This window comes from Megascapheus bottae, chromosome 18 (genome assembly GCF_031878675.1).
Source record: "Megascapheus bottae isolate mThoBot1 chromosome 18, mThoBot2.hap1, whole genome shotgun sequence".
NCBI lineage: Eukaryota > Metazoa > Chordata > Mammalia > Rodentia > Geomyidae > Megascapheus > Megascapheus bottae.
Window position 1 is genome coordinate 34,342,460 of NC_143526.1, and position 20,721 is coordinate 34,363,180.

At 39.2% G+C, this 20,721-nt stretch overlaps 1 protein-coding gene across 3 annotated transcripts in view; it reads left to right on the plus strand.

Moving 5' to 3' along the window:
• The window catches only part of LOC150050474 (uncharacterized), a 542,379-nt gene that overhangs the window by 496,552 nt on the left and 25,106 nt on the right, over positions 1 to 20,721 (plus strand). For all 3 annotated transcript variants that reach the window (XM_090352362.1, XM_090352363.1, XM_090352368.1), the window contains one exon: positions 12,944 to 13,055. Coding sequence is in view for 1 of the 3 variants with exons in the window: in XM_090352368.1 (XP_090208494.1) it covers positions 12,944 to 13,055 (112 nt within the window). In the remaining 2 variants the exon portion in view is untranslated. The remainder of the gene's footprint in view (positions 1 to 12,943; positions 13,056 to 20,721) is intronic.

Genomic DNA, 20,721 nt, shown 5'->3' on the forward strand with positions numbered 1-20,721 from the left:
CAGTTTCATAAAAATCTGTATATCACCCCAAGGAAAATCTCTGCTCTATCCTGTTGTATACACACAAATTAAGAATTAGTCAATCCTAAGTGAAAGCAAGTCCACCCCAGTGGACACATGAGATGACATGATAACAAATGTGACTTTTCTGTAAGCTTAAGTGTGATTTAGAAAGCCAATGAGAAATGTGACAGTCCTCCTCCTTAAATAGGCAAAGGGGAAACTAGAAACAAACAATGTAAGTGGATTTAATATACTACTGGGAAAGGTCTTAGATTTCAGTTCAGAGTTATAGCCACTGTTTCCATTGTGGTGTAAGTACACAGAAGTGCTATGGTTTTCCCATTATAGATGTTTTCTTCATTCTCATAGATTCTTTCTTGGGGAGCAACCAGATGAGCTTCCTCCAGTTAGAGCTGAAAGGGCAGAGCTAAGTCACCTACCTGTGCTCCTTGCATTTTTCCAGGTCACTGAGAATAATTGTCAGAGGACATACTCACTCCTTATCCTGTGATATCCTGAGCTTGCACTGTGAGTTTTCTTTATTCTCTGCCTTTGTGCATGTAGCAGTGCACAAGAAGCCTAGGTATGCAGTGTTTGAGTAGAAAAGGACTTGGATCAATTATGGCCACAACTGCTGCCAACTACTAAATTGAAGTGCTTCAGGCCAAACCCAAGGATACCTGTTACAGGAAGACCTCTAACAAGAGAAGGCTTGCCAAAGATTCAACTCTTTGTCAGAAACAATAACCAGAGAGAGTACAGACTGGACAGGGTGTGAGAGATACAGTGTTACGATCTTATTGTTAAACCCTTGGAAAGTCAGACAAAATGTTCTAGGAAGTATAGACAGTTTTGTCTTAGGAATCAGCAGCACATCATAGAACAGTGTTTACACACAAGAAGGGAAGGTAGTAGGAATATTAACACCACTGATAGCAGACACTGGTATGTGGAGAATTGACTTTACATCATTTGTATTGGATCACATTCTCTACATAAGGACTTTGTGCAGTTCAACTTACTTTGTAGACAAGGGAGATTTAGCTGGTTGAGTAAGTTTTTCCATCCACATAACCAATATATAAATGAACCGAAGATATGTGCAGAAACCTCTCTGACTCCAGATCTTCTGAAGACTTCATTGTGCCCATATGACTATATTTCCTGAGTTGGAGCAGAGCTTGTGAGCTTAAAGATTTCAAAGGTAAAATCCAGAGTTTCATACTAGTAGATTGTCTCTTATGGGAAAAGGTAAATTAGATGGAGGAGGGTAATACTTGTTACTTTTTATTTTTTATTGTATTTTATTGCTGGGATAATGTATACAGGGGTTACAGTTACCTTCATCAGGCAATGAGTACATTACTTCTTGAACCTTGATACCCCCTCTCATGTTTTTGTCCACTTTTCCCTCTCCCTGCCCCTCCTAATCATCTTGTTTCCCCCATTCCCTTCCCTATTTTAAATAAACAAAGATGTGTGTATACACTATACCAGGTAACAAAGTCAGATACAGTGAACACATGAGATTAACCATAAGTGGAAATAAAAAGAAAAAAGAAATAACTTCATAAAGTGCATTAAAAACAACAAACACAAAGATAATTCTCTTGTTTCCATATCTTAGAGTTCATTTGGTTTAGTCTCATCCTAGACGACTATGTAGAATGAGTTACTGTGATACTCTGCTAGGAGAATCCTACATATGTACTAATTATTACAAATGAGGGAAGCCATGAAGCCCATGCTCCTTTGAGTCTGGCTTACTTCACTTAATATGATTTTTTTTCAAGTCTTTCTATTTCCTTATGAATAGGGTGATATCATTCTTTTTGATGGCAACGTAGAATTCCATTATACCACATCTTCTTGATCCATTCATCTACTGGGGGGTAACTAGGTTGGTTCCATATCTTAGCTATGGTAAATAGTGCTGCAATGAACATTGTTGTGCTTTAGTATCCCTTGTTTCTGAACATTTGGGTAAATGCCCAGGAGTGGGATTTCTGGGTCAGAGGGGAGCTCTATGTTTAGTCTTTTGAGGCACTGCCATACTGCTTTCCATAGTGGTTGAATGAGTTTGCACTCCCATCAACAGTGTAGTAGTGATCCCTCCTGGCCACATCCCCACCAGCATCTGTTGCTATTAGATTTCTTGATAATGGGCATTCTAATTGGAGTGAGGCGGAACCTCAAAGTTGTTTTGATTCACATTTCTTTTATGGCCACAGATGTCGAGCATTTCTTCGTGTCTATAGGTCATTCTTGTTTCCTCTTCAGAGAAGTCTCTAATTCTTTAGCCCATCTTTTAATGGGATGGCTGTTTCTTGAAGATTTGTTTTGGAGAGATTCATTTTGTTTGGAGAGATTCAATTTTTTTTAGCTGTAGATACATTTTAGATATGAGGCCTTTGTTGTATGGCTAGTGAAAATCTTCTCCCACTCTGTTGGCTTTCTATTTAGCTTGCTAGCTATGTCCTTTGCAATACAGAAGCTCTGCAGTTTAATGCAGTCCCATTTGTCCAAACTTTTAAATTTGTTGTGTTTCTCGATCTTAAGAAAGTTTTGACCTGTGCCAAGGAGTCCTAGTATATCCCCTATCCCTTCCTGTGAAGTTTTGAGGGTATCTGCTTTTACCTAGTTGAGGGTTTATGTCTTATACACCAGAGTCAGCAATTGTGTACTGCATGATCTCTTATGCAGAGTAAAAGGGGAAAACACTTCTCCCTCCTCGTAATGGTATATATTATTGACAACTTGTCAGTGTAGCCTTTGGTCCATATCTAGAAGTCATCAGCTCTGAAAATGGAGGTAAGGCTTGGGACATTTGAGTATTTTACCCAAGGAAGTCAGGGCCTGCAGGATCCCATTCACAGTGTATTTTCTTTTGTGTCAATCATGGAATTTGAAGCTGGAAGGAGGAATCTACTGTAAAGCAAACCCCTCCTCTATAAGCACACTGGTCAGTCCTTGCTGCCTGCTGTCATTATTAACTTACACTAGAATATCTTCTGGACTGAGTCAATGATGGTGCATCTGTTACCAAAATCAGCCATTTAAATTTTACTTACATTTCTGCTTTCTGGCCATAGAATAGCACAGCATAGAAAGAGAGGATCATTGTAGAAACAATAGTTATAAGAGAAAGGAGAAGGAATCATGATTAAAAGGTACCTGGAGGAATAGTGATGGCTAGAGAGAGAGGAGGAACAGAAATCAATTTGAAGATGACAAGGTTTGAACCCAGGGATCATACAGCCAACCCACCCACCAAGTGGGAGTAGGATAGAAGGTACAAGCAAGAGTTTGAACTTTGGAGTCTGATTGAGGTTCAAATCCTAACTCAGGAAGAAATGAGCTTCAGGCAAGTTGCTTCTCTACTGGAAACTACACGGAAACTCTGGTATCTATTTTGGATGCCTGTGGTGATAGAAGCAGTTTTTAACCACAAGTGTTGGGAAACACTTGGCATGCCTCCAGGTCTATCTGGCAAGCACCTAGTTTCAAGGAATATAAAGTAGTGCAGATGAAAGTTTGCTTTTTCTCCCCCCCACCCCCCCCCCCGCCACAGTCTCCTCGATTGAAACTGTATGGGCCGCGAATCCCAACAGTATTTGTTTCAATACAGCATCTAATGTCATCAGGTTCTCATGATCAAAGGCGAGGTAGACGTTTCCATGAGACTCCCCTGTAGCAGACATTCCTCTCTGAATCAGCTGGTGAGGTCATGGGCTGTGAGTCACATGTGTGCTGTGGGGGGGAAGGGGGGCATAAAACGGCATCACTCCATTGGTTATTTCATCTGTTAAAATTAGGTTTTTGCCTGAAATTGTTTAGTGACTATCTTCCTGGACTTTCTTCCAGAGGCCATAAAAGATGGCCGTTCAAATTTAGAAAAATGCTGAAATTGTTGGAAAGTTTTATTAAGCTGTTTAGAATTTAAAACAGCAGCATGCAGCAGAGTAGTTAAGAAGTAAACAGCATCTCAGGCTGTTTTCCAATTCTTCCATGAAGCAATAACTCAGAACCGCGTCACATTTGGAAAAAGGACAGAGGTCTTATGTCTAAACATCTTGACTGTCTTTAAAGAAAATACTTCTGTCCCTGGAACAAAGATAGGTCTACAACGAATCCCAGGGTTTCCTTTGTGAGTTACATGGTAGCATTTTAGACCTGGAAGACACTTTAAGAGATATTCTTCAGATTTCCTCAGGTTCTTTTTTTGATTAGGATGTTTTCTCTGCAAAGATTTTAGAGTGATTACATCCATTTCAAGACAACTCTCCATGCTTCCTTTTCATCCCCACCACTTCTGTCTGAATTTGTCTTGTCCCCAAAACCATATACTTAGAGAATTCTTATGGAAGCTTCATTGAATTAGGCATGGCTAATTCTCTACCCTTCTTCCATTTCTTGAGCCTGGAGCTGGACTGAAAGCTCCAAGCTTATAATCATGGTTTGGTCTTTCTGATGATCAACCCTATCCACAAGTGCACCAAGAGTCTCCTGTCACTAAGAAAATTTTAAAGGAATTGGGAGCTTTATTGTAGAACAGGGTCAAGACGAAAGATTGGAACAAGATGCTCCTAGCAGCCTTGTTGTTTGCTAAATTAAAGTTTTAGGAGGTCTGTTCAAGGAGCTAGGGACTCTTATATGTTAATATCATAGATGTTTTATTGAATAGATGTAAGAATGCATGGTTGTATAGAGGGATCTATGCGCTATATCCTTTCTCATATTAACCCAAAACAATGGACTGTTTCTCTATATGAGTTAGGAATGCAATGAGTTCACTGAACTCAAACATAATACCTTTTTCTAAAAAAATGCCTGTTGTCTTTTACTTTCACAATTTTGAAATAATATGTGATTTTTAGAAAAAATATTTCAAAAAATCCATGAAGAATTTTTAATTTTTAAAATCACCTTTGACTAGTTGTACAAAGGAGGTGCCATTTAACAAAGCAGATTATGAATACAGTTCATCCTGATCATTGTCACCCTTTGAAAAATAGGACCTTTTGCTGTATTATCTGCAAATGTTAAAAATACATATGTAAATATATGCACATGTGTATGTATGAATATGACTGTCATCTACCTACTTATGTCTATTACCTGTCTATGAGCACACACACACACACACACACACACACACACACACACATACACATACACACACACAAACTTTATTCTAAGGTGTTTGGGTAAAGTTTTCACCTGGTAACCCTTCACACATTTTCAAATATTATCTAAGTTCAGTGGCCCACATCAGGATAGGCCCATTTTTTCATCTGCAGACTCTTTTCAAAGTCACTTGTTGTCACCTGAAATCTCTGGATCCAGGTATGGGATCTAATTTAGGGTTACACATTGTATTTAGCTTTCACAACCCTTTAATCTGTCATGTCCTCTTGTTCACTTTGGATCTAAGACTGTCTTCAGCCTTTCTTTGTCTTTTGTAATCTTGACACATTTGAAGACTAGAGACCAGTAATTTAGTAGAATGTTCCTTAATTTAGGTTTGTCTGAGGCTTTCTCCTAATTAGATTCAGACTGTGCAATTTTGGCAGGAACACCACAGAAATAATGTTGTGTCCCTCCTAATGCATCATATCACAAGCACATGATGTTGATTTATCCCAGTCCTGTGATGTTAACTTTAATTGCTGCACCAGTGTGGTGTCTGCCAGACTTTGCCACTATGAAGTAACTATTTTCCTTTTTGTAATCAATTAGTATCTTATAGGGAGATACTTTGAGAAAGTGCAAATATCTTGTTTCTTACTCCTTTATGGTATTCATTGATGATCCTAGCCTGAACAGTAATCTTACAGTTACCAACAGGTAATTTTCTAAATCCATCTTTTCTTCCATATTTATTACCAGCATCCTGATATGTCTTTTCAATTCGTGTCCTCATGGCCTAGGTCAATCTGGTCCAAAGAAGATATTATTTGGGGTGAGTCGTTTCACTTATTTACTTCACATCACCATTAAAATGTTAGAAGGAAGGACATTGTTCTAAAGAAAACATGCAGACATAATAGAACGTGCTGTTCAATAAACTGTAAGTGGGTTGTAATTTAAATAGGTCTTTAAAAATTAGCATAGGCAGAGGAATTTTTCAAAAGTCGTCAGAATCAATAAACTATGGTTCAGAACCCCTTTCGTAAACAAAGCCTCCATCCTCTGCTTTCTCTACAGGAGGGTGTCAGCGCTCTTAGCAGCCTGAGTCACATCTGGCCCCATCCTTTCCTCTGGGTCAGCAATTTACCCAGTTGAAGTCCCACGTGGCAGTGGCACAGTTGAGGAAGTGAAGACACGCTTGCTTTTTGTTTCTCCATAACCTAATGGAATCAGTCTGTTTTCTGTCATCATTATCCTTCGGCTCTTAGGAGATGGACATAGTGTCACATTTCCATAGACGTGGTAGGACTGCAAAAAGGATTACATAAGAGTTCAGTATAGATGATACAACCCCTCAGAGGCCTACAGACACCTCCTTTGTCCTCTGGTTCTGTTCTTAAGCTCCTTGGATGGTGCTTTCTTTGTCCTAAACTTGACCCTAGCTGCTGATCAGTTTCCCCTATGACTCAGCCAAATGCTGCCCAATTACTTACCTTCACTCCTCTGGGGTTTTTGCATCTGGGCAAGTGGCTCTCTTTCCTGGCTAGCCTCTGATCTTTCTTCCTGGAATCCTCAGCCACCACATCTGTCAGCTTGAGGTCTCTGACCCCATCTGGCTTCTCTCCTGGGCCACTGGCCTTTTCCCAAGGACAGCCAGAACTCCCCAGTTAATGATCTAGGGTCACATTGCTTCCTTGTCCATCCTAAATTAATAGAGGAAAATAATCCATCTTCCTTTGGTTCTTCAAAAAAGTAAGAATGCCTCAAAAAGAATTTTCACTAATAAATGGAGATAAAGTAGAGACCAAAAGGATTGAAAAATAAGCAGTTTTAAGAGATTTTTCATATCACATTTAATTTTGAGCATGTTACATTAAAAGGTTCATGTGAAATCATTAGGATTCACACTTTACATCCCTGTATACTCATTGTTTTTATCTTTTAGGGAAAATCATTGTTGGAGTGGTGTCTGTTTGCAGGTTTTGATTGTTTCCTTGTTCAGTCTTATAGGAAAAGAACCAAGGTACAGACCCACAAGCTCATAGGACTGTCAGCTTAATGGCAGGACCAAAACTGTGCCCAAGGTATTTACAGTCAAATCTTCCATACCTCACACCAAGTCTGGAATTGAGCACTTTATTCCATAAATATCCACTTGCGTTTTCTCAGAATATTCTCCTTCCAAGCTTTGGAAATATCCTGAAATTCCCAGTAGTTAGGCACTAGAACTACCCCTTTGAAAACAAAGACCTAGAACATAAACATCTTTGTGAACAGACTATTTTCACTCAGGCTTACAAACAAGTTTGTTTAAATCAAAAAAGATCTATATCAATCAGAAGAAAATATCTTGAGTCTACCCATACTCTGCCTTCCTATATTGTTGTAGGATTCAGGGAATACTATAGCTTCTGCTATCATCAAAAGGTTAAAAAAAAGCAAATCATAAATAAGTAGAAATAAGATGGTGGACAGTTGTCTTGGACATGTTTGCTAATGACCAAGTCATTTTCCATGAAAGAAATCAAGCCTTTAATTAGTGATGGCCACATTTAATACCTGTTTTCTCTTAGGAAACGTTAAAGTCTGGTATTTAAGTGTTTTGGTGATTGAAGCTTCCTTCTTATAAGATGGAAGCATTATTTACTATATAATACCAGCACAAGGACTGAATGAAAAAGAAAAGATCTTATATGGATCTAGCATGCTCTTTGAGCAATAATTATTCTCCTTTCTGCCTTTCCATCTTATGGTAGAATTATCAAGTTATTGAACCTGTTATCTGGAGCCCCTGAAATGGCATACCATGATTATGTATGTAAGGTATGATTATGTAAGGTATGATTTTAAAAAATGAGAGGCTAAGTGCCTCTGTATTATAACCAATGAAGTAATTGGTACTTCATTTCTTCAATAACAGAGACCTGGTTTTTCCAAACAACTTTAATTAACTAATAGATCCTTCCTTACATTCTTCCAGATAAGCTCTTCCTTTGACTTGAGCCTTGACTCTTCCCTTCACGAAGAGCTAGGGAAGTCCATGTGGACTTACAAACTTACAAGACTGCAATAAAATAGGTCTTGTTTTAGGCCATTAAAGTCCATGGTAATTTGTACTGTGGTAATAAAAAATACAAACAAACATTCCTTCCTGCCTTCTTTTTTTTCCGTGAATAAATGCTTATTCTTGGCATAGCATAATGCTGGGTACTGCTTCAGCCACTCTGTAAAACTCAGGCCATTTAATTCTAAAAGCATCACTAAGAAGTTTTACTATGTCCATTTTCACAAGGATTAGTATAGGGTTATGAAATCCAAACTTTTTTTACTATTTGGCCACTGACTTAAGTCCATCTGCCACACCATATTGTGTCCATTTTATTTTCCTCCTGACAGTGGTTGGATTTTCCACTACCCCCATGGATGAGGGGTGCAGAATAAAAGGAAGAATGAGGGACATTGCTCCTGAGACTCTCATGAGATTATGCTGAGTGAGATTCTACATCATGGGCTGAGAATGTCCCTTGGAGATTTTTGCAGAACGTCATCACTGTCCAGCTTGCTCTCCTTGTCTCCTCTTAAATCCTCAACTGGATTGAGCACAGTCAGCCATAAGTCCTGCTTCCAGTTTGAAGCACACAAGTATAAATTATACAAACAATGATCATAGCTACAATTTAGTAATTAACTTCTAATCTCCTTTTCCTGTATTCAGAGTGCTGGTATAGGTCAAGTCTTATCAGAGTCTGAAATAGGGGGAAAAAAATCTGTGTTCTGATTTTAATGGAAGCAAATGTATCAATAATAATCTCAAAATCTCCTTCAGTGCTTGGCTCATTTTCAGCTACCATGTTAAGATATTCTCTTAACCCAGTGATAAATTAAAATTATTAACTGAAGCAGACAGAAATTGATCATAATTTTATTTTGCTAAAAATAGAGTACTTAAGCTGAAAGCAATATCCACTTTAAAGTATTTATATTTAAAAATATTTTCCCAGTGAGTTCAATGTTCTGTAAAAATAATCAACTATTAGCAAAATATGTGAAAAATATGTGTATAGGAGCATATTTTTTTCCTTTTTTTTGACCCAGGCCTTAGTATGTGTGAGTAGTCTTTATTTAAATTGTTGATATTTTCTTCACCATGGATGCTTTGTATTAATTTTGATTTTGAGAAAGATCCTGTTTTATGTTATTAGTTTACATTGATCATTGAAGTCTTGACTTTTCTGTAAATTTCATATCCAAAGAATCATGGCTCTTACTCAGAACAAAGAGGTGGCTTCTAAGAATCAGTGACTCTTTGGGCTTCCCTGTACATTGAAGAATATCATCATTTGGATAGCCTTGGTCTCTAGCCATGTATTAGTTAACTTATTTATTTCAGAAATCTCTAAGTATTTCATTCTCTTGGTAACTTTCACCTATCCTTGGCTGCAATAGGAAATACTGGGTTTTGCAAATCTTTGGTTTAAGAAAATAAAAATCTTGCAAAGATCATCATCACAAAAAATGTAACAGGAACTGTAACTATAGTCCAAGCTGTGATCACTCTAATATTCAGGGGAGTGTATTAAGACTATTAGGGGCCAATTTACATTCAGAGAGGAGGAGCCTCTTGGGAAAGGGAGGGGGAGATATCTGTTTTTCCACATTGTAAAGTTGTTAACTCTTTGACCACCTTGTTTTTATTGCTTTGGTAATCATAAGAAAAACAGTCAGGCAAGTATTTTCTGGCTCATAAAGAACACGACTCTTGTCTCCCCTACCTCCATTTCCCTATGTTTGAATGTGTATTTCCATCAAACAAAATGAGAGAAAAAGAGAAAAAGGATGAGAAATCTCACTGATTTGAGACATTCACTCCAGGGAAGGTTGATCATGTCCTCAACTCATTGTACAGAAACAATGCTTTGCACAGGAGTTCAAACAGGCCACAGATGTGATGGGGTGGAATGGGAGTTTAGCTGCTATGCACTGCAGTGGCATCAGTGTGCCAGGCAGAGGACACTCTGAAGAAGCAGTGATCTGTGCCACATTCGGGTTTCAGATGGCAGTTTTGTTTCAAGAAGACAACACAAAAGACTACATTGAGTTAATATTGGGTATTCAATACAGTGGCTGTTGCTTCTTTGTTTCTGTTCCAGTTGTGAATGTGGTCTGTGTCCCTGCCCCTTGTGAAACATGAAAATAGTTAATACCAAGCTTTCTGCTTATATGTGTTGGAGTTATAAAAGAAATCAGTCATATCCACATGGGATATTCATGTAGTTAATTTCCTTCTTAAATGGCTTTATCTAATTTTAAGAGCCCAAGACACTTAAAAGTATCTCAGTTGCCTAGAGAATAATAGTAAACGGAACAAAGAGAACTCATAATAGCCTCCATATAGCATCTCATATCTGTTATGGAGATATTTAGGAGTCTTGAGCTTCCTTGACACCCGTAACTGTAGTCTTCTTTTGCTGTCAAAGCCAGTCTGAGCAGCTCTGTAGTTCGTACACAAAGTGTTACAGCAAAGTTACAACTCCTCACACCAAACAGCCTAATGAGATTGTTAGCAGCATTGTGAGAACCCATTAGAGTTGTTACTTCTTACCAAGGAGGTGTGTTTCTGCAGTGGGCATGCCCACATGTGGACAAGGTGTGGAATTGTCACTGATGTTACACTTCCAAATTCTGGGAGCTGTGAATTTGGCTGGTCAGGGTCTGGGCTTCCAGCCAGCCACTGAGCTGTCCAGGTAGATGACATACTAATTAGGGGAATTGCAACCCAATTAGCACTTGAGCTAGATAGGCTGTTCTGTCTCAGAGACATCTTCATTCCGTGTTTTGCGATAAGAATGCAGTACAACCTCCCCGACTCCCTCCTTGCCTCAATGAGACATGCAGTCTGTATTGGTAAGGAGGTGCTTTAGCTCTAGGCACCTTGTGAGTTTTCCAAGAGAGCTTTTAACCATAAGATTGTGACCTTCCTTTAGGAGGAGACAGTTCTTTCCTGAGAGATAGTTGTCTACCTTGGGGAAGATGAATTAGACTAGACTTCCCACAATGAGGAGAGGCAAACAAGCCAGCTAGCCTAGATGATTGCAAAGACAACAAAGACAGTAGCTCCCTGCTAAACACATGAATCCGCACGCCTCATTGTCCTCTTTGACAGAGACTCCAGAACTGGGTTTATTCTCTCTTTTCTGGAGCATCCTTTCTTTCAGCATTCTGTGGCTCTTGGGTTCATAACCTTCCTGTTTGTCTCCCTGGCAGATCTATTTTGTGGCCTTCTGGTTGCTAGTCTCCACTAGCTTTACCTTGTTGAATGCTCATAGCTTCATCGTTGAGGAGGAGAGGGAGTTTTGGCAGCTAGAGACGCATCTTCTGCTTACTGTTTTCTTTCATTTTAAAATGCTATTTGTAGCCTTGAATGGAATTAGTTATTTCAGAGTGGTAACAAATGAGAAAAGTATTTCTCTTTCCTTGTAATATAATTAAAAAGGGTTTTTCTTGTTGGTATATAAAATCCTCTGAATATAAGAAATCTGCAAAAGAGGATCAAGGGACTGTGCTCTGAAGTCTTCACTAGTAGCACTGATGTGGTTTTGTGAAACTGATCATCTAGATAATCATGTATATGTGTGTGTATGTGTGTCTGTATGCACACATATGCATGGATGAAGGACCATAGCCCAACTTCCAGTGTGTCAGGAATTCCATTTTAACTCAAGCCTACCATTTCCTATGGATAATGAAAATGACATTCATATTATTTTTATGTTCTTTATTATTGTTATTGTGGAGGTAATATATATGGAGTGTTATAGTTACATGAGTCAGATCATAAGTACAATGCTTTTTGAACCATGTCTCCCCTTACTCTCTCCTAGTTTTTACCACATGGTGTGTAAAAGGTGATGTTTAAAGATCTCTTTGAAGCTATGTGCTGGCGGCTCACACCTAGAATCCTCACTACTCACACCTATATTTTAGAAATGTCTGAGAAATAGTTACTTTGATAGGGCAAATAATAGAGGTTTAAATCCTCTTATTTCTAGAACTTCAGAATTTGAACCTAATCTAAGAATTCAGATTTCTTCATGCTACCTATTATACCAAATTCCAGTAAAGGTCAGCTAATTTTAAGCTATTGGGCCAGTGGCTGAGATCTGAAGATCAAAGTTCAAAGCCATGAGACTCTTACCTCCAATTAATCACAGAGAAAGCCAGAAGTGGTCCTGTGGGTACAATTTGTAGAGTGATAACTTTGAGCAGAAGTTGCTCAGGGACAGCACCCCCCAAAAATCTCTTTGAGAAGAGACAGAGTTTCCGGTCGGTATTTCCTTACTTAATTCTTTTTGTGAGAGCTTATCATTAGAGTACACTCATATCCCTGAAAAAACAGTTAAACAAATATAATATGTATAATCCAGATGTTAAGTCTCACATCCCTGTGCATCAGCAGCCTGAGTTTCTCGTCATAGCACCTTGCTATACCAAAGTAACCCAAGGGATTTGAACTGGTTAGTTGGTCAGGTTGGGAGACACGGACGCAGAAACCTTTCAGGGTAGAATTGGCTCTAACCGTGAACTAAAGACAATCAGTTTAGACTGAGCCTTGGCAAACTGCATTGAGAAATCTGAGTTCTCCAAAGCCTACAGAAAACTGTTCACCAGAATTTCCATGAAAAGTTGGAAATGGTAGCATTTGTGATCCCCACCTTGAAGACAAGAGGAAGTTGACACGTTAAAGACTGTCTTGTGGGTGAAACTGCATTGCCAGATCTTATTCTTTACCCTTCTCTTCATTCTCTTTCAGGCTCTGGTCTCACAGATGCAATCCATCTCCTTTTGCCTTATCTTTGGACTTGAACGTTGGATTTACTTTGGCCAATGGCATGTGGGTCAAAATTCAGAAGTGCCAATTCAGAGTAAGACTCAAGAGGCCTCACCTTTTTCCTGCTTGTTTTATTATGTATCTGTTACCTCCGTGAGCTAACCATAACCCTGACTAGCCCATAGTCCCAGGAGGAGATTGCATAGGAGAGCAGTGTTAGGTGAACTGTACCCAGGATGTTGACATGGCGTTTTGAAGGTGGCTGATGAAAGAACGGCAGTTAACAATACAGTCTTACAAACAAAAATGTTGGTTATGAGATTGTCATTCTCTCAGTTCAGCACCAAGGGACATGTGTCTGAGTTCTAGGTCAAGGGACTGCAAACAAACATTGCCAATAAAATGGCAAGAGGTGTTTCATTAATAAATCATAATAAATACTCAGAACCTGCTAATGCCTGGCAAGGTAGGTTTTTTTTTTTAAGCCCATGCTGCAAAATGTAATACTTATGGGATTTTAGGTGTAAGGGTGTGGTGATTTTAAAATATGTCTGTAAATTCTTGACACCTCTACCACCAAGAGGTGGAGTCTAATTTCCTTCTCCTTGATTATGTGCCAGCCTCAGAAGTCATAAGTAACTGGTTTCTACCAAATATTATATGGTACCATGACACCATGTGGCTTCTGAAGCTAGGTCATAAGAGGTAATATAGCTTTCTCACTCATACCCTGGCACCTCTTGGAGTCCAGATACAAAGCCCTGCACATGTACCTAATCACTGTATGCAGAAACTGCTAAGTTTCTCAGCCATCAGTCAGTATCAGTTGTCAATGAGGGGAGCAAATGAGTGAGTTCCCATATGCTTCCAGTCCCCCATCCCCCATCTTTGATGCTAAGTGGTCCTGAGATGATGTCTCTACTGAGCCCTGCTTAAACAGTACATTGGGGAGCTAAATAAAAAGTTATCATCACTGAAGCACCATGGCTGGTGAAGTAATTTCTTAGGCAGCCCTAGATAATCAGAGCCAAGACATTTTGTCTGTTGAAGGATCTTGTTTATGTAGTTGAGAGACATAGCCACATGATCTAACAAGCTCTGTGACTGGGAAAAGAAGATGTCACTTGCCAAGGGCTTGGTCAGGTGAACCCTGACATCCTGATACCCTCACAGCCATCATGACTTAAGGCATCCAGTGATTAGGACCATAAGAGTAAACAAAGAATATATTGAATGCTGTGAAGAGTGCTGTGAATGGTGAAGAAGTCTGTTTGCAAGAGCCTAATGATAACCTTTGGGGGACACTCCAAAATGCCCAAGCAGGTCATTTATGTCCATGCTTTTGGCTGGGATAGAACCAGAGTTGCAACATGTGTGTGAACTGCTTCTCTTCCCACGTCTGCGTGGCCTGTAAAGCCAAGCTTGCACATTTGTTACTCACCCTGGCTTCCCCCAAGCCCTCACATACATCATCTGTTTCAGTGCTCACATTAACACCTGTGAGGTAGGTATTATTACTCCCAGGCCTCACAGCCCGTAAATGGCAACTCTGCCAGGAAATCGAGTCTTGCCTTTTTTTCCCCCTGGATTGCAGCTGCCCCAGCAAATTAAATCTTATTCTAAATGGAGGTACGTAGAAAGCATCTCAAATTAAGCCCATGGTGAATTCTGAATCTGGCTCTAAATCTCTACTGATTTATCTATTCTATGAGTTCAGAGTTCTGCATAGTAAAAAATCTAATGAATTTGAGGGAGGAACCAGATAGAGTGTTCTCTCCTTCAAAACTTAGCCACATTCAGTTTGACTCATTGACCCCGAGGTTTTATGTAAAGATCTTTCTTTAAAATAATCTCTAAAGGAGTCTCTATAAATGAAGACCATGTCTATTAAGCCTGAGGTTTGCAAGTCTGAGGAATGGGCTGCCCAGAGTAAAAGGTCATCCAAGGTCAGTCCCAGAACTCACAGGAATTCTGTACCAGTTCTGTGCTTGAGGATACTTATTCCAATACACTGGCCTGAACTACCTGAAGACTTTGCTATAGAGCCTGTTGATAGGACTCATTCAGATTTTACTATAATGTTCAGATGTTCCCATACTTCATGTCATTATGTCATGAACTGTAAAGTGAAGTTCCCAACACCTCCCAGAGAGCCAAAGCCAATCAAAGCAAGGATACAACTGATCCACCTCAGCCTCTGCTAAGCTACTTTGAGTAAGACGTGCAGGGCATTTTGCCAACATCTATCAACTTTGGAAATGCACATATACTTGGCTCCAGCAATTAGGTTTTCAGGAATGTATCTCAAATCTGAGTGCAACAGCACATATATGGAAAAGCTTATTATAGCTCTCATTGCCATGACAAAGTATCAGAAACAACTTAAATACCCATCAATGGAAATTGGTTTCATTGATATATAAGAAAATACCCTATAGAGAATGAGGTGAATTTTTGCAAGTTTTACAGGACATGTTTTCAAGTAAGAACCAAAAAACAAAAGCAACAGTTAGAATATCTGGTCTAGAGTCTAATGTTGTTATATGGCTAAATCACCTTGGACAATTAGATAACTCTTCTGTGTTTTCATACCCTCCACCCCTATATATAACACAGGAATGTTCTTGGTCACTGTGCTATTTTATACCACTGTTCTGTAATTAAATCAAATATCCAAAGGGCATAGACCATGTCCAATACAAAGGAAGCATTATATTGATATTAGCTCTTGTGGTTACTTTTAATCAGATGCTAGTCTATGGGCTTAATGCTGTATCTAATGGTGGTTATACATGAAATATTGGAAGTGTGTTAATATTATCTGGTGTTTTATAATCTGTTTTGACTTTGGGAAAACTGAATCACTTTTATGATATGGAAGTCAATTATATGACTTCTAATCATTTCAATTCCATGCATATTTTCTTGGATGGACATACTGAATTGTGTAGGTATCTCAGTAGATGGCTACACTTTACATTAAGCTCACAGTGACTATCAAGGCCCCTAAAGATTGATGCAGACACTGTAAATAGTGCTTATAATATACTAGAGAAAGTCCTACCAACCCAGAGAGGTCCTATGAATTCCTTCCCAATTGATATTCTCAATTTAGGGGATTCTGGGCTCCAGCCCTATCATAACCCTTTTTGTCCCAAAGCTTCATATGTATGAACTCATTAAGGGTGCTGTTTTTATGCCTGGCTTTTTTTTTTCTCAGTAGGTTCTCTGATTGTTGTACTTGTATTGTTGTATATAGTAGCATTCCATGATTTGGTATATTACAGAAAGTTTATCTTTGTGGCTTCCATTTTATTGTATTAATATTTGAATGTTTTGATTAACATAATGCTCTTTCTTGAGAAATGGAATTGTTGGATTCTGGTACAGACTTCCGTTTAATTTCCTATCTGCAAGCTGCATATTCTCTTTTGAACAGCTATGGGCTTGAACTCAGGGCTCAGCTTTTGTGTTCAAAGCTACTGCTCTAACTTTGATTCACAGCTCCATTTCTGGCTTTGGGGGATAAGAGCCTCATGGGTTTTTCTTGCCTAGGCTAGTTTTGAACTGCGATCCTCAGATCTCAGCCTCCTGAGTAGGATCACAGGTATGAGCCACCAGTGCTTGGCCAAGGTGTACCATTTTTATCCCACCCAGCTAAAACCTATGCTGGCGGTCGGTGGGTTTACAGAACAAAATGTCTATAAGAACCCAAAGCAGCATTCTACCTGCTGAGGCAGGACTAAGCAGCAGACCCCAGACTGCAAGGTTACAGTTGCTATGGAAAGACTTCCTCTGCAGACCAGGCCCCAGCCTGCAGGGGCGCCTGAGGCCATCTGGGCACTTCTCCCACTGCTGGCAAGGTCAGGCTTACATGTCTGAGCTAGAATTATTGTGAATTTATGATAGAGAAAACTCTTCTCTAGAGTCTTCCTTTATTATTGGAGCAAATGTGATTGTTAAAACTACCTCTCTGTCTGAAGTTCTTCATAACAGAGGTGAGGCTGCCATTCTCTTTAACACCCTGTGGCCCCATTCCTTGCCATAGGTGCTAGCCTAGGACAAGAAAACTCAGGGACAATGACCAGGCCCTGAGCTCACCCAAACCCCAGGACTTGCAGGAGGTACACACACACACACACACACACACACACACACACACACACCTATATAAGAATAGGGCCAATAAATGCTTGAAGGGCTAAAGGGACAGCCATGACACCTTCTTTCTATGTCCTCAGTATCCTGTCTTCTACAATGGAGAATGTGTCTATGATGTATCTATTTCCTCCCACCCAATGCTCAAGGCTGTCTTCCTCCATGCACCTGAGTAATGATTGGGAAAGTTCCCCAGTCCAGCCAAAGGCTAGAATGTGCACATCAAAATTTTGTTGTCTTGTTGTGCATGGGATCTTTACTAATAACTCAACTGTGCCTGCGTCTTCCAGTGTGTGTGTGTGTGTGTGTGTGTGTGTACCACTTAAGCACTAAGCCCCTACATAAAGATGAGCAGATATTATGTAAACATCTACAAGGGAAAGGAAGGCAGTTTGTCCTCTTAAGAATTTCTATTTTTAAAATACTGTTAATTATAATAATTATTATTAATAATAATTTTTGTTTTGTCTGTCCTGGGGCTTGGACCCAGGAACTAGGTACTATCCCTGAGCCTCTTTGAGTTCAAGGCTAGCACTATACCACCTGAGCCATAGTACCAGGTGGCTTTTTCTGAGTTGTTTGTTGGAGGTAAGAGTTCCACAGACTTTTCTGCTTTTGTCTGGCTTAGAACTCTAATCTTCAGTTTTCAGCCTCCTGAGTAGTTAGATTGCAGGGAAAACACTAATCTTAACTACTCCCAAGACAGTCTTCACTGTAGACAGCCAATGGGTACTAGTGGCCCTTCTATCCAAGTATGCTTTATGATGCTTGCAAACCTTCATACTCAAAACTGTTGGAATTTTTACAAAAGTGTTTTATAAAGATTATTGAGCTTTCTGTCATTCAACCACATAATCATCCATCTATCAATTTTATTTGACTGAATGATATCACACAGTATAGCCATTTCTTATGTAGTATCTCCTGTTAGCGAACATTCACTTATTTCTTTGTATAGAGATATTTTCTTACTATAATATTTAATATCTTTTTGAATGTTAACTTTTTTATTTTATTTTTTATTATCATGGTAATGTATAGAGGGGTCAGAGTTACATTCGCCAGATAGTAGGTGCATTACTTCTCACACATTGGTACCCCTTCTGATGTTTTTGTCCTCATTTCCTTCCCCCACCCCCTCCCAATCATCTTGTTTTCTCACCTTCCCTTTCCTATTTCAAATAAACAAATAAATGTATATACAATATATCAGGTAACAAAATCAGATACAGTAACAATATGAGATTAACCAGAGGGCAACAAAGGAGAAGAGAAATAACATTGTACATTAAGAACAACATAAGGTCATATAGAATGAGACTAAATATAAGGATTTTAGGACATGGAAGCAAGAGCATTATCTTGAGTATTGTTTTGAATGTTAACATACTTTTTTTTGCCAGTCCTGGGCCTTGAATTCAGGGCCTAAGCACTGTCCTTGGGCTTTTTCCTCCAGGTTAGCACCCTGCCACTTGAGCCATAGCACCATTTCTGTCCTTTTCTATGTATGTGATACCAAGGAATTGAACCTGAGTCTTTGTGCATGCTAGGTGAGCACTCTATCACTAGGCCAAACTCCCAGCCGTGTTAACATATTTTTAATGCTCATATCGTGTATTGTATATTTAAAAGAAATTTTTATGTCATCACACACACAATTCCCTCTTCCTGTGGTTAACCTCCCTCCACTCCTAATTTCCACCATTCTATATCCATTTTTTAGTTGTTGGGCACTTAGGCTGGTTCCATGTCTTGGCTCTTAAAAGTAATGCTGCTAGAAACAAAGATGTGCACGTATCTTTAGGTATACACTATGTATTGGTTCTCGATCAACCACCTCTTTGGGGTTCTCATAACAATCTGTATTACCAGTGCAGCCTCCTTCTACTCTGTTCTTCAGTAGTGATCATCTTCCTGCATCCCCTCTATATCCTCTGCTCTTTTGATACATGGCAGATCCCAAAATAGAATCATTTCAAATTAACAATTAAATGGATTCCCAACAGCTCATGTAACTCTGTAGGGAGGCTATAGCAGGGACATTTCTCAGTTTTCATCCCTGTAGTACTTATCACTGATGTTTGCCAACTATCTACTGTTTTCCACTGGGGCGTTCATCTCTCCCTCATGCTTCATGGTGCATTAGAAGAGAGATTCATAGGTAACTCAGAGTCTAAGATTGGCTTAGAACAACAACCATGTTATACCTGGCCATAAAGGATGCTTTCAAGATGGATCATCCTCCCCATCCAGTATTGTTGCTCTGGAGGAGTGAGGAAGAAGGGATGCTTTCTGGATACACAATCCAAGGATAGATTTCATTCTTCAGAGAATGAAATCAACCCCTTAAGCCTCACACTGCATTTGTGAATGAGGAAGGATATAAATTCAAATACTATTGGCAGTTATAATCAGACCTGAAAAAAGAACCTCATTTTTTTTTTGCCATAGTGAACAAGGAAAGCCAAGGAAAACAAGACAGACACAAAACCTTTGTCGTTAATAACATTTAAATCCTGGATCATACTGCTCCTGAAATGGATACCCCTGGGCTGTTTAGTAACAGGGACTATTGAATTAACCTTGTCACGGAAGCTACTCTGAGTTGAGATCTTTTTCTTTCCTTCTTTACCTTCTCCTCCTCATTATCCTCTTTTTGTTCTTCTGAGAAACAATACATCTTTCTATGTTGCTAGCTTGAAACTTCTGTACTAAAGTAAATCTCCTGACATGGCTTCTGGAACAACTGGAACTGCAGAAGTACATTACTATGGCTGGCTTCTAATTGAGGTTTTTCTTGATTGTAAACTTAAGAACCCAAATGTATGTGAAGCTCTTTGGCAGTTTAAACTACAATGAGACATGTACTAAACTTGAGCACATCATAAACTATAACAGAGAAGCAAGAAAGGATTAATTAATGCTCCAAAGACCTAAGACAACCATCACCAAACCACGAATGGTGAATGTTCCTAACTGGCTTGCTAGATATCAACCCACCATTCGCAACATGATTTCCTATTTTATTTCATTAGTTGCCTTGAAGTACATACATTTCCTTGCCTAAACCATGGCACAGAATAAGTAGTCTTTGGCAACCATCATTTCTGTAATCCCAGTCCCACCTAGTCTCCTGTCATAACAATCTACAACTCATAAAATACACGAATGCTTTGCATCAGTGACAGAGAACTCATGGAGTTTAGGAACGTGTCCTGTGGAAAAATTTAGGAAATTGAAAATTTTCCAGCAGAAGAAAAGAGTGAAACTCCAAGTGGAACTTGTTTCTGGAGGAATATGAACAGTCACTGGTGTGACAGGAAAAGCATGATATAGAAGGAAATGTGTTCATGTCCTACCAATATTAAGTTCAACCAGAACCAGACACTGGGGAGATAGTGGTAGAAGTTCAGACATTAGGCTTGGCTTTCCAGACCTGACATCCCAGGGGAGAAACCAAGTAGAAAAAAAAAAGCGTAGGAATTTAGCTTGTAATATGCTTGTGTTTAGGATACTTTGGCAAGGTGGCTGCAAAGGGTCTTTCAGAATTGATGGCTTGCCTTCTGAAATATGAAGTGTGAGAAGGGGCCACTGAGGCAGAG